Below are 15,485 nucleotides of genomic sequence, written 5' to 3'. Positions count from 1 at the left end.
AGGGAAATGTTCTTGAATGTTTCTCTCTAGAATTCCCTGCCATGCATTGTCTGTCTTCAATTTCTTGAACTTCTCTTTTTTTTGGATGCTAGATCCATATAGATTGATACTCTTAATTTTCTTCTCTCTCTTAGCTGTAATTTTTGTCTAATTTATTTTCTGAAAATTTTCTCGACTGTCATCAAATCTACTGAATTTTTACATCAGCTATCCTGCTTTAGTTCCTAAGACCTCTTTCTGAGTTGCCAATTGTTGCTGTTTTGTAACATTCCGTTCATATGTTGAATTAAGGTGTCTTCTCTCTGAGGATTTTTAAAAAGATTTTATTTATTTTTAGAGAGAGGGAAAGGGAGAGAGGGAGGGAGAGAAACATCCACTGTGAGAAAAACATGGATGGTTGCCTCTCGCACACCCCCAACCTGGAACCTGGCTGGCAACTCAGCCTTGTGCCCTGACCAGGAGCCCAGCTGGTGTCTTTTTGGTTTTCAGCACAACGCCCAACCCACCGACCCACACCAGCCGGGGCTCTCTCTGCAGATATTAATTCCTGTACTTTTGAAGTTTCTTCTCCCAGTATAGTTGCCATTTCCTTGAAATTCCTTGAATTTCTGTGGATTTTGGGGCTTTGTTTTATATTGTAAGAGTAAAATACTTAAAAGCTAGTTAGAATTTCTGAGTGCATGACCTCCACTTGTCACTGATGATCGCTATTTTAGGGTGACCCCCGATGAACAAATTTGTTTATTAGAAGTCCACTTCCACACCCAATGGCAGTTTCTGTAGAAGGTTTGTTCTCCAGAGAAGAATCTCTAATTTTCTTGCCTTTGGAGGGGAGCATTTTAGAAAAGAGTCAATATGAGGGCCTGTGTTCTAGAAACAGAATGGAGGGGGGGACCAGGAGGTTTTTTGCTATGTTTCAAGTATGTTCACTTTCACCCAGTCCCATGTTTTGTCCGATTGATCTCTCACCCCCTAACCTTCTCTGTGTCTGCCTCTGTAAGTCGTAAGTCTTTCTGGTTTAGTTTCTCTGGAAAATAAATTTACTTATTTGGGTTGGGAAAGGAGAGAAACTTTTGTTCAAACAGCTGATTTGGGTCTAAAATTGTTTTCACTAACTCTGATTACAAATTATTTCACATTATTAAGTGCATTAAAGTGACACGATGTCTGTGCCTTGTTAAACACATCAAAAAGAAACTTTTGAAATATGAAATTGAAAGAGTATCATTTTATACAATAAAATAGGCATATTTTACTTCTATCTAGTGAGTTCTTCTTTAATTTTTTAAAATCCCCTGAAAATAAAAAATAGTAATTTATATCAGAAGTCAAATTGTTACCTTAAAATCATCCTGGTGATTTAAATTTACTCTTTCTAGTTGTATACATGTGACATAAAAATAAAGATTAATAAAAGGCAGAAAACTGTACTTGAACAACAATAAAAAAATGTTAAAAGAATACTTTTTAATATGTGACTTAATCATTTTGGAAAAGATTTTATTAAGTTTTTGAAACTAAGTATTTGTCAAAATGTTTATTGATTTATAAAGGGAAAATCTGATTCCACTTTGTTATTTTAAAATCAAGTTTTTATTTTTTTCTTTACAGGAATTTTAAAATGTCATAGTTCATTTAAAAGTTTGTTAAACTTTGAAGTAAATTATGTCTAGAGAAAAGCATAAAACACAGAAGTGTAAAGCCCAATGAATTATTACAAAATGAACCAACCATCCGAGTTAAGAAATAGAACAATATCAATACAGAGCCCCTTGGAGTCCCCACCAGGCTTTACCCCATCCTCCGCTATGGGACCACTCTCCCAGGCTGTAATACCATACGTTAGTTTGGCCTGATTTTGAACTTTATATAAGTGGAATCATATAATATATACTCTCTCATGCTAGCTTTTTTTTTTTTAACTCAGCATTGTGTGTGATTCATTCATGTTAATGCATGTAATAGAACTTTGTTCATATTATTGGCATATAGAATTCTGTTGTATAAATACACTCAATTTTTTTTTTAATTCTACTTTTGATGGGCATATGGGTTGTTTCCAGTTTGGGGCTATTAAGAACAGTGCTGCTGTGGTTTTTGGCCATATATGGACATATTGAAATTTTATAAAGGACTGCTGATTTGTAGAGCCTGTACATAATGCCACACAATCCCAAAGAGGCTTTGTCGGTTCGCACTCTGTCCAGCAAGGATGACAGTCTCACTGCTCCACACTCTGACCGATGTTCTTTAATACTGAATTTTAGTCATTCCTTTGAGTGTGTGGAGTATCTAGATATGGAAACTACATAGAAACAAATACCCAAATAGTGAAAAAAATATGAAAAGATGCCTAACTTTTTAGTCATCAATCTCAATTTTTTCTTAGTCATCAGGGTTTTTTTTTTTATAGTTGATTTGCTTTGCTATGGTAAAAATGACTACAGTCCCCACACATACTAAATTTCAGTTTTGAATTTCTGTGTCTTTTTGCATTTACTGCTTCCTTACAGAGTTTTTCATTCAAAATTTAGAAGTCTTACTCTCCTTCCTTTTCACTTTTAGTTCCTTTTATTCAGGATTATTTTAATGAAGACATGGATGTTTTTGGATAATCTCATGCTGTTTGATTATTTATCTAACATGTAATGTGAAAATTTTCACATATAAGGCAAACCTTGGAATAATTTTGCAGTGAACACTCATATACCAATCACTTAGCTTTGCCATTGATAGTTTAGTAATAGTTGACCCTTGAACAACATAGAGGGTTAGGAATGCTGACCCCTGAGCAGTCAAAAATCGGCATATAAACTTGTGACTCCCTCAAAATTTAACCAATAGAGTACTGTGACCGGAAGCCTTACATAAACATTAACACATATTTTGTATGCTATATGTATTATATATAGTATTCCTATGATAAAAGTGGAGAAAAGAAAGTTTTATTAAAAAAATAAATATTTACAGTTTAAAAAAGAAACAAAACTCTGTGCAAACAGACCCACGCTTTAAACCTGTGTTATTCAAGAGTCAGCTGTATTTTCATCCCGTATCTGTCCTTCCTTCCATTTCTGGCTGATTTACTACTTTTCTCCTTAACCCTGAGCGTCTCTATTTTCTTTGCTATACGATGCTCACTCTTAGAACCTCTCTTCTTCTTACTCACAGCCACAGCAATACTATAATTTATTTACTGAAGTTTATAATTTTTTTAGAAACCAGTTTTTATAGAGTATTGTGGTATTCAAATATTTAAGCTAAATGTTGCCTGTTTTCACTTAATGAAAAGGAAGAACCTTTATCATACCTAGAACATAATTTTTATTCTCAAGTCATTTCTTAAATGCAACCACTCTGTTTCTCTCCAGCTGTTTTCTGACAGGATCTGAATTATTTTATTTTTTTGAACTAAGCTCACTTACCATGAGATCTATCCTCTTAACAGTTTTTAAGTACACAGCTCATATTGTTGACTGTAGGCACGATGTTGTACAGCAGATCTCTGGGGTTGCCCCATCTTGCTTACCCTGGGACCTTATACTCACTGATGAGTAATTCCTCATTTCCGCCTTCCCCCAGCCTCTGGCAACCTCCTTTCCACTCTTTGATTCTATGAAATTTACTATTTCAGAGACACGATCCAAATTTACTAGGAGCATGACTGAAGTTTAATACAAAATTATGCTAGCAGTTGCCTGTATTTATTATAGAAATGTACCACAGAGAAAAGGCAAACAATCAGAGACATTGCCTAATTCTGCCACTATTATTTAAGTGACGAGGAAGTCATTTCCATTTGGAATGCCTTGAGTTGGCCTCAGTTTACTCATCTGTAAATTGGACAGGTTAAACTGGTTATTTCCCAGATCCCACCTTCCCTTCTTACAATGTTATACTAACATTTACTGTAGGGCTGTGTATTATTTCTTTAAAGATTTTAGTTTCTAAACTTGCAAAATCCATAAGGAATCATCACTGTGAATTTGGATGCTGATGAACTTCTATGTTTTTTTTCCAGATTGTTGAAGAGACATGAAAACAACTTATCAGTGCTAGCCATTAGTAACATGGAAGCTTCCTCCACCCTTGCCAAATGCCTTTATGAACTTAATTTTACAGTTCAGAGTAAAGAACAAGAAAAAGACTCAGAAATGCTGCAGTGAAAAATAATTCCACTTCTAGAGTGGGGAACTCAAAGAAAGTCAGATACATTTCACATATTGTTACTGAAGAAAGCACCAAGTCTTAATGGAACCGAGACCATAGAATGAATTCTTTTATCTCCTCCCATGATGCTGAGAGGAAGCTTCGTATTCTGATCTGCGCGAATCCCTTTGTTCTCTGTTTTAAAAAATATATAAAAAGAAAAAGAAAAAAAACTGCTGTGGGATTGTCAACCAGCTTATCTGCAGGATGTTTCTCAGAGCTGATAAATCCTGATGGAAACTGGTATGATCAGAATTCAGTACCATCCACATTGGAATATACATGGAATATTGTAAAACCTACATGAGCAGATGAAATAGAAGCATTAAATATTTTTATCTATATCCAAAAAGGAGCACATTTTTATATTTACAAAACCGTTTAAGCTGGTTTGAATAATTAAAAAAAAAAAGTTTCAGCACACCTATACCCCCAATCTCAGTGGGGGCCACCAATATCTAGCTATGGATTGTGTGTTTTGTTTAGAAATCAGTAGCTTGGTTTTCTTACTTGAGCCAATATATTTTCACTTATTTATTATCATAAAAATTTACCAGTCAGACTAGATCTTGTAAATATTTGTGAATAGAATGAACACCTTTCATGCCACTGCAGCCACTGGAAATACATTCTGTGGTGTCCTAGAAGCATTATTGGTAGGTTCTAAAGTTTTCTAGACTTTCCTGTCAATTGTAAGTAATTGTGATATATTCTACGCAGTGGATGAATGTTCTTTAAATTTGTGTAAATACTTCTGCAAAGGTACTGATGCTGTAAAGTCAAAACAGTTGTGGAACTGTGATTTTTTTTTCTTTTTTCCTTTTTTTTTTCTTTTGTATTATACACCTTGTAGAACTCATTTTGCTGGCTAAAAGAGTATGGAATAATATATCTCATGTCCTTTTTGTAGAAGAAAAACTATTTGAAGGTTTTTTTGGTTTTCCCTAACATGTATCCACTGTAAACATTTGTCACGTGCAAGCTCAGAGCTTGGACAGAATTTTTTGTATTTGTAAATTGGTTTAAATACATGGAATTTTATACAGGTTTTCTCCTGTGTTATATATGCATTATGTGCAGGTATGATATTTTCTTCACTACTTTTTCTATCTTAATATAGTGTGGAATTTTATTGTATTATTCTTCCATTCTTAATACTGTACCACATTCCTGCTCACAAACTGCTCACTTCCTTAAATTGTCTTTTTTCCCCTCAGCGTGACATGTATCCATTTATAACTGCCTATTGCCTGTTCTATTAGCATCCAAAAATGTGGAAGGCCTTCCAACCACCATTTCTGCTGTGTCCTTAGGATGTGCAGTAAAAAATATAGACCTAACAGTTTATGTTATAGAATGGCTTTATTTACTTTGGTGACTGTTTATAGTTTTTAAATAAAAGACTGAACATTTTCTTGAGTCTTTCATTTCTGAGTATGGTTAAGACATTAAAAAAAAGAGAATCTTAAAGTCAGCTGAAGGCCAAGGTCCAGTCACCTGTTTGTTTGAGATATGTTGATTTATTTTACATAAAGAGAGAACGGATGACAGAGGTCCTTTCCATGACAAACTTGGAGATAACTGGGAGATTGAGAGTATTTATTTGTTAGACTGCAAAGCAAACCCAGATTGTTGTTTGATAACTGTATTTCTTTCCACAATGCAGCCAAATATTCAACTTGAATTTGGGAGCAGCTTCTTAAAAGGGCCTTAGTTTGGATATAATTTTTTTTTACTATTTTGATTCAGCTAGTAGTAAAGAAAAACCTAATTTCTCCCTGAAGGGGCCTCCTTGATGGTGCACTCTCCCATGTGCTAATGAATGCAGAAGAGACATCTCGTCCAATATTAGGCACAGTGGTTTCCTAGGGTTGTAGGGCTTATTCTGGGCCCACCTTCAGAAATCAGGACTGCCAGCCGACACACCAGAGATGCTGTGGTTAACACTACAATGATTCTCAAACCCCCAAAACTTACAAGGCTCCCAATAGTTGACATCAGTTGGAGAATCTTCTATTCATTGTATTTACCTAAAATTCTCTTGAATTTTTCTAACATGATTTTGTGTAACAGCAATGTTTGTTTTAAAGGTACATGTTTCTTTGCAAACTAAGAAAGTGCTATGGTAATTAATAGCAAAGAAAAGAACCTCCAGGTTTAGAAAAACGATTTTCATATTCACCATTCTTCCACCTCATTGGAATTGCATGCCATAGTTCTAGCTTTTGTGCTCTATGTAAATATGTCTGTAGTTTCTCGAAGCATTGGTCTCAGCAGAGAATTTTCTAAATGTATTTGACCTAATGAAACCAAGTATGGCTTCCCACTTAGGCTTTTCTCCTTATAGCTTTATAGAACTATATAATGGAACAACATGGACTTGCTGGGTGATGGAATTGAAGCGCTCATGCACAAGTTCTGCGTAACCCTCTCATTCATGAAAAGGTGCTCCTCGCTAGACAGAAACTTGCTGATTTCCAGTATTGTTATTTTTGTCTGAAGTTCTGTAAATACATGCTTTAATGTTATCTTTAAGAAATCTATGTAAATAATATAGTCTACAACATAGAGACTGTACAATTCTGTGTCATATATGTGCCTAGTGCTCTGTTGGCACTCAATAAATTTTAAGTAACAAAATCGATAATCATATAGCCAAGGCATATTTTTCTTCCAAGCTCAAGACAGGACGCGACTATACACTAATGAGACTTGGCAGTCCGACTGCACACGAAGACTCGTCTCATTACTTTATAGTCATGCCGTGTATGTTTTTTTAACCATAAAATGACAATAAAAATGATTTTTAAAATGAGAATGTTTTGGGTAAGTGACTTCTGTCTTGATCTTAGTCACTGGTTGAAGTATGAAACACCAAAGGAAGCATGAGTTGTTTTTAAACAAGCTGCGACCACATGGAGCTCCTTCTTGGGATCAGTTTGATCAAAGAGCAGTAAGTCAAAAAAAAAAAAAATTCCAGTATCTATTCAAGGGAAAATTTAGCTTATCAATCACTCTCATATTACTGTATCTCTCTTCAGAGCACAAAGAACAGTCACTGGGATGCTCAGAGTTTTAATTACTTTCTCTCAAGACAGCACAACAAATGAAGACAGTGCTACCTTCTAATTACGTTACAGCCACCGTTACCTCTTTCCACTGCCTTGTATTTGTGAATTTTTCGTTGCACTCGTGTATCCTCATTTCATTTAGGAAAAGGAGCAAGTGCTTCCACTGTAAAAATGGAGGACAAGACTGTAAAAAAAGGCTAAGGCACATTGCACATACGTAGGTGAGCAGACTCATCCCTGATAAGACGACAGTAAGTCCTTACCTAACTTTGTCAGTGGGTCCGTGGAACTGATGAAATGACGTGTATAACCACCAATTTTACCAGAGAGACTAAGAGATAAAAACAAGAGTTAGGTTCCTACAGCATCTCACTGTTACAACAACGCTGAACAGAACCGTGTTACTCAAGGGCCTGCTGTCCACTTCCATACTGAGAGACAGCTGCCATTAAGTCCTGGTTCCTGTGGATTTCACTCTGAAATGAAGTCCACATTGGATACATGTACATTTTTAAAAAGGAACTTTTGTGACTAAGTAATAACAGACATGCAATTCAAGAATCAAAACGTTCAAGAGGTAGCCAGTGAAAAGTCGCCCTCCCACCCGCACTGGCCAGGTAAGGGCTGTTCATGTTTCTGAAGTACATCTCTGGTATTGGATTAGGTGCAAGGGTGAGTATTCTCTCACTTTTACACAAAATACTTCGTACCATAAATACTGGTGCCCTTTTTTAAAAATGTAAGGTCTTGCTGAGATGAAGAGAGCTCCATTTTGTGAGTGTGCCACAATTTCCTTAATCCCTTATTGATGGACATGTTTCCAAACTTAAGTGTGCTGGTCACTAAAATTTGCTAAGTACTTTCCTCTGTTGGTTACTGTGTTAAGCCTTTTATAGGTATTGTCTCAGTCTTTACAACGACCCAATGTGCTAGTTAATGTTGTGTAAGTGGGATAAGGAGAGTTTAGAATAGTCAGTGCCCTGACCAAGGTCATATGGCAAGTATTGGTAAGTGGAGCCACTTAACCAGCGTGAGGAGCCTAATTACAGAGAATAATTAGAATTCTTCCCCCGGGGCAGTCAGACCTCTAGTATATACACACATGACACCTGTTTTGGGTGCCAATTTTTATTTTTTTGTTTGCTTCATTGTTTCTATTCTAATCATCTACTGTCTGTCTAGCGTCTGGTCTGAACAACTGTTAGCTGACTTGGGTCAGAGTTGTCCCTCTTAAACATTTTTAGGATGTTAACAGGATCTGTTCCCTCCTCCTATCTCCCTGAAGTCTCATCCAGCTCGCACCATTGGAGTACCTGTGCTGCATGTTGGGAGGTTGAGGAGACAGTCCTGCTCCCAGGCTGAGACAAGCTTACCAGTGCTACCTGGTAACGCAAAACAAGAGCCATAAGAATTATACGGTGTTTGGGGAGTTCAACATGTGATGAACTCCTTTGGCTTCCTTTGATTAATGGGTGGGGAAGGAAAAGTAGGAAGGGCTTCATGGAGAAAGAAAAATGTCTTTTAGAGACTTTAAAGGCCAATAGAAATTTGACAGGCCTAATAGTGGCAAGAGACCGAGTTTAGAGAAATCTTGCTCAAGAATAGATTATAAATTAACTGGCGCACGAGTTAGAGTGTGAGAGATCGAAGCTGTAAACATTCTCCACACACACAAAATGCACAAAAATAAAGCCCTTGACAGTATTTCAGAGAGGAGCAGAGTGAGTAGGTGTCATGAAAGCAGAGAAATGACTCACCCACCAAAAAACCTCAAGGGCTCCGAGAAGTGTGGTCTGAAAATCAAAGGTAACAGCTTGAACCAGATCTGGCTGAGAAGGGATCCAGAATCCCTGGACTAGACTGTATGGCTTTCCTAAACTCCTGGTAAAACATTTAGCCTTTGCTTTAGAGAGGGTTTATGGGTTTGAATGTTCACATATGATGCCCTCTTTACAGCCGAACTGAGATAGAACACTAATTTTTAAGGCTGACCCTCCTGACAAATTCCCTCTTGCAGGGCAATGGGACACCCTTGTTTGGGAACACACAACCCCAAGTTGTACATCCTTTGAAAACTGGCATGGTTTGTCAAAATAATAGCTTAGGGAGGGGAAAAAGAGCTGAAAGCTGCCACAGTCTAATACAGAGAGCAGAATTTTAAGTGCAGACACTCTAACGTCAGTCTCTTACCTAGGAGACAGGTGACCAGTTCGTTATCACAGCTGGCTGTGAGTGATTATGAAAATTTCATGTACTCTGGAGAGGGGCAATGGATACAAAAATAAGGATGAGCCGCTTCCGGCGCCCAAACTGCCTAGGCAGGTGGCAGGAGGAAGAGTAGCATGGGGCATGCACAGCTGGGTAGACCTGGTGATGAGCCGAGAGGCAGGACTTGTGAGATGGTTACGGGAATCGGCTTTGCTCAGGCCCAGCTGTGAGGTCTGACTTGTCCACTGACCAGCTGAGTGATCTTGGGTAACTTCACTCATTTCTTCTGTAAAACAAGGCTGAAAGTAGAACCTACATTCAGGGTGGTTAGGAAAATTAGGAGATAGTGTGAATAAATGCTGGCACAGGGCCAGTAAGAGGCACTCAATGATTGGTCATCAGAATTGTACTTGCTAGAACTAAGGAGGCCATGATGTCAGCTGTTAAGTGTGAAAGTAAAAGACTTCTTCAAATGATGATTTGGGAAAAGCCATTTGTAATGATAATTTTAGGAGTGCCTATAATTCCTTTATGCAAGTGTGTAAATAAACCTGTTGAATTAGGCGTACACAGCCTGGCGTTCCTATAAGAGTCGGACTGCACCCTGGAGCTGTGTGAACGCCCTGGAGATGTTGAAGACCCCATCTCTCTGAGTGGTTTCTCACCCCAATAAGTACATTTAGGGCTTGAAAACAAGGTTTAAAAAAAAGGGTGGGGACAAACCCTCAGGAGCTGCTGCTGCTGCTGAGAGAGCAGGATAGAATCCAAATGGTTATAAGACCAGCTGTGATCGAACTGTTTTTCTAAAGAAACAGCTGTGGCGTACAGGGGTCTAAAAAGCTGGCTGCGGTTTGCGTCTCGGTTGCACATCAGCCTCCACCTGGGAGATTTTCAACTGACCCACAATCAGACACTAATTGGTCTGGGCCGAGCCCAGTTAGAGCCAACCCCAAATAGGAACTAGGTTGCAAACCACTAGACAAGGAAGTTATATTTCCATCATTATCCAAGAGGAGATGGTGGAAAGACCAGTCTGGATTCTAAGGGCAGAAATCATCCAAGTAAATCAGGTATTTTGCCATTCACATCATAAACCCCAAGAAGGCATACACCTGCCAAAAGGGATTTCTTGTGGATAACAGGGCCCAAATTCAAAATCAGTCTAGTAGCCATTGTTTACAGAGGCCTTTGAAGTACATTGCACATCAGGGCGAAGCCAGAGTTGCTAGGCCGCCTACTTGGCATTCCTGCCCTCTGAGCCAAATTTTACAAGTTCCTGGAATCATATGCAACCAATGGGCCAAGACCTGCTCTGTCCAATCAGAGCTGTGCAGCTACATCCTCATTTGCACCCACACTGACTACTACTCAGAAGGGCTCCGTAATGACTACTCAGGGACACAGGCGGGGACTTGGTATGAGTGGACCTCACCCTTTTCTCCTGCAGTGCACTGTTTCCTTCTCAGGTGGTGCTTCCCAGGTTTGCAAACTGTTAGCCTTAAGTTTCTCCTTTCACTACACCCCAGACTGGGCACTCCTGTTGGCATGGGACTGGTGGCAGCGCCTTTTGTTGACAGCATCTATTATCTCAAGCCTCAAGGTAGGGGAGCAGCAGCCCCTTGTATGCAGGTCACTCCAGCTCAGAGAAGGAACGTACTCAAGGTCACAAAGCTATGCCCTAGTTTTATGTAAGCTCTAACTTAACCCAGGATGGCTATGAAAGCAGCCTAACACAAAATCCTAAATTTACTTAAAACCCTTTTTTTTTTTTTTTTTTTGCTAATCAGTTTTCTTTAGTGTTTACGTATTTAATGTGTGGCCCAGAGACGCCACAGGTCGGATGCCCCTGCAGCGTACACTCCTACTTAAGCCCCACAAATGGGTTGCCTCCTCCAGTGCTCACAGGATTGGGGCTAATATGCTAAGCTAGTTATGGTTTGGGAAGTGTACTGCCTTATGACTAAGGTGTTCCTAAGCCCTAAGGCCGGGAGATCCTGACAACTCACACATTAGCACCCATCAGTTGCCACAGGAGGCCGCCGAGTCTTCTGTTGGGAGCCCTGTGGGGAGCCAGCTACACCTGTCACAGCCAGGCGCTCAAGCTGACTAGGCCAGTGCAAGAGCAGGAAGGAAGGTGGCATCTCTCCAGCCTGGAGCAAAGCCTCCAGCCCTTCCCCCACCCTCACGCCCCAGGCAATAAGGACCGAACTTTAAAAAAGTTTTTTCTGATCATACAACTCATTCTATGTAGGAAACTTGGAAGCCAAAGAAAAGCATAGAAAAGAATCCTCTACTATCCAAAATAATCCCTATTAATAACTTGTATTGTTTGTCTTTAAAAAAAAAGTTGGAATACTGTAGTTTGTGTCCTGTTTTTCTTTTTCCTTTTAATACTATTCTAGGGGGGGTTTTTACCTGAAAACATTTTAAAAAGTTCAGAATACCTTCACATGAATGAAGCAGTCTAGCGAGCCCCTTCCAATTTTCCACTATGAAACCCAGAAAGGACTGTGCGGACCAGTATGCTTATATCATTATGGAAAGAGTGTATGACCCTTTTAAGGCTTTTTCTACTTATTTTCAAATTGCCTTTCAGAAAAGTTGTACAAATTTGCATTCTCAATAATACTGAGTTCCCTCATGACACTCCTGTCAGATTTTTTTTTAATTTTATTAGTTTGATAAAGGAAAACCACATTGTTTAACTGTAAGGTTGGGCACTTTACATATTTAACCACTTTTATTGAGGCTTTAATGGTTTTGAGCAATATTTTAAAAGACAAATCGGATTAGGTCAAACACCTTCTGCGTAACAGCTTTTATTTGCATAATATACTGCCGCCAATCTTCATTACAGCCACTCTAGGCTTAGTGTTGCCTTGCTCTCTGGCCACAGGCCAGGCTACTCCCTCTGCCAGCTCATCTACTGCCTAGTTCTTAATCATCCTTTAGCTCTTAGTTTAAGGGTCACTTCTCCCAGGGACTCTCACTGACAACTCTTAGGTCCTATCACCCTAGCTTACATTATTGGAGCACCTTGCAGACCTCTCTGCTGTACCAGCTGAGTTCTCAAAAGAAACCTTACAGGCAAGGAGGGGCTGGAAAGAAGTATCTGAAGTCATGAAAAGCAAGGACCTACATCCAAGACGATTCTATCCAGCAAAGCTATCATTTAGAATGGAAGGGCAGATAAAGTGCTTCCCAGATAAGGTCAAGTTAAAGGAGTTCATCATCACCAAGCCACTACTATATGAAATGTTAAAGGGACTTACCTAAGAAAAAGATGATCAAAAATATGAACAGTAAAATGACAACAAACTCACAACTATCGACAAATGAACCTAAAAGAAAACAAAAACAATGAAAACAAACACTAAGCAAACTAGAACAGGAACAGAATCAGAGAAATGGAGACCACATGGAGGGATTTCAGTGGGGTTGGGGAGGGGAGGAATGGGGGAGGAGGTACAGGGAAGAGGCATAATTGGTAGGCATAAAATAGATGGGGAAGAGGTCAAAAATAGTATAGGGAACAGAGAACTCAAAGAACTTATATGTACAACCCATGGACATGAACTAAGCGGGGGACTGCTGGAGGGTTAGAAGGCACAGGGCAGAGGGGTTATAAAGGGGAAAAATTGGGAGAACTGTATAGCATAATTAATATACTTAAAAAAAAGACAAAATTTCCAAGAACCTGTCAACGACGTTGACGACTTGATGCACAGCTGCTTTTTCACACCATATTGCATTGCTCCACGAAGGCAAGGACGGTGTTTTTCCTAACTCCTTCTTAGTGTGCCACACACAGGCTGGTGCTGTGCGTGGAATAAATGACGCAGACCAGTGACTTCCAACTGGTGCGCCGCGAGGATTTTTAAAAACATGCAATACCAGACTATTTGGTCAGGGGTATTGACCTCTTTCCCGTTAGGTTGTCTAATAAAAAACTGACAACAGCCAGCACAACAGCTGTCCGGTGTCAATGAATCAAAATCATATTTTTGTCAGATCAGCAAAATATACATACATTTTTGGTGTGCCACAGAATTTTAGTAGTTTGCACCCCATGAGGTGAAAAAGGTTGAAAATCACTGTGGAATAAATAGTATGACCAAAAGCTGCGCTACTGAAAGATTAGTCTGTGGTGTTTAACATGAACCGATGCGTACAGAGTCTAAGTAACAGCTGAGACTATTCAGAGGTCGGAGTAACATTCCTGGGAACCTTATGTTAGGTTTTATTGCAAAGATGATACAGAGGAAACAGCAACTGTTTGAGAATGGAGATGGAGCGAGAATTCATGAGAGCATTCATGAAAGATGGCTTCCATATTTAAGGCTTAATGTCTCTAACACAGGAAAAAATGGGAGAGCTATGGAACAGCAAAAATGAGGTCTAGTTAGACACAGGTGAAAGTCCTTTCCTCACTCCCTCCCCCAAGCAAAGTCAGCTGCGTCCTCTTCCCTGCTCCTACTGCATTTCATTTTTGGTTAAGCCATTATTCCCACGTGTTATATGAATGTTGGTTTGCATCTGTGAGCTCAGTGACACACCCCAAGTCATAAACTGACTTGGGCACCTACCGACTCTAGGTCTGAATCCTGGCTGAATCACCAATAGCTGTGTAACTAATTAGGTTAATGCCTTAAAAAAATTTTTTTTATTTACTGATTTGAGAGAAACATAAATTTGTTGTTCCATTTATTTTTTTCGGAAGATTTTATTTATTTTTAGAGAGAGGGGGAGGGAAGAAAAGAAACATCCACGTGTGGCTGCCTCTTGCGTGCGCCCCACTGAGGACCTGGCCTGCAACCCAGGCATGCGCCCTGCTGGCAATCGGACCAGTGACCTTGAAGTATCCAGATGATGCTCTTACCTACTGAACTACCTGGCCAGGACACAGTTAATGCTTTATACATCACAACTTTTTCATCACAAGAACAAAGATAATTACTATCTTTCCTTTTATAGATCAAATGAGGTAACACAAAAAAATGTTTGAGTGCCTGAAACATATTACAAACTTAATAAATGTTAATTTTGTACTATTCTTTTTGAAGACTGTGGTATGAATAAACTTGGCATGTGAAGAACCCAAGAATTCCTTAGAAAAAGTAGGTATGCATTGTTTGATGAGATGAAATGTCCAGTAAGATCTTATAAAAAAGAACTTTATATGCTCAGTCACAATTATCAAAGGTGGAATTTTTAATCTCAGGAACTGCGGTGGGACTATAGATTGGGATACTCCTTCCAGAGAGCAATTTGGCAACATCTACCCAAATTAAAATGTACACAGCTTGAAATTCAATGTAACCTCATACACAAGAAGGTTCATAGAAATAAGTCACAAAGGATGTTCATTAAAACATTGCTTCTAATAACCAACAGAAGAACGTAATAGAGCCATTATAAAATAGAACATGGACAACAGAATATATCTTCTATTTCTTAAGGGAACTAGAGATGCAGTTTCATAGAATATAATTTATGTGCTGGGGAAACTGATCATCCTGGAACCCCATAAAGCATCTTTGTAAATGTGCTTAAGACTGTGGGAACATAAAGAAACATCGTTCTGACGGTTCATTCCCTCTGGATAGACAAACCCGCTTCAGAAAATGATGGGAGTTTTACACTGGCTATAACTGAATTTTTTAATTTATGGGGAAATAAAAAATGATTGACCAGGCTATTCTACTTAAAAGAGTTAATCCCCAGAAAAATATCTGAAATGGGCACAATTTATGTAGTCAGATGTTTATACCAGTTTTATTTACATTAGTACAATTTATATTTTTACTAATTTATTTACTTGTATTAGTAAGAACAACTTATCCAACAGAAGGCTGTTTCAAGTTAAGGAATATCTTGGTAACTGAATATTTATATGGCCATTAAAAATCAGGCTGTAGAATAATTTTTATTAAAATGGCAGCTTCTCAATACATCATTAAATGAAAAGGATGGTACAACAATTTATATGAGATTTCA

The 15,485-nt window shown here is 38.6% G+C and overlaps 1 protein-coding gene across 2 annotated transcripts in view; it reads left to right on the top strand.

Moving 5' to 3' along the window:
- The window catches only part of ARID2 (AT-rich interaction domain 2), a 159,342-nt gene extending 153,706 nt beyond the window's left edge, over positions 1 to 5,636 (top strand). For both annotated transcript variants that reach the window (XM_024575616.3, XM_045184298.2), the window contains one exon: positions 4,022 to 5,636. In XM_024575616.3, the coding sequence (XP_024431384.1) occupies positions 4,022 to 4,166 (145 nt within the window). In that variant the 3' untranslated portion in view covers positions 4,167 to 5,636. The remainder of the gene's footprint in view (positions 1 to 4,021) is intronic.
- Positions 5,637 to 15,485: the final 9,849 nt, after the last annotated feature.

The sequence above is a fragment of the Desmodus rotundus genome, chromosome 3, assembly GCF_022682495.2.
Source record: "Desmodus rotundus isolate HL8 chromosome 3, HLdesRot8A.1, whole genome shotgun sequence".
NCBI classification, from domain to species: domain Eukaryota; kingdom Metazoa; phylum Chordata; class Mammalia; order Chiroptera; family Phyllostomidae; genus Desmodus; species Desmodus rotundus.
Note: the sequence above shows the minus strand (reverse complement) of the source record. Positions and strands in the feature narration are given on the sequence as shown.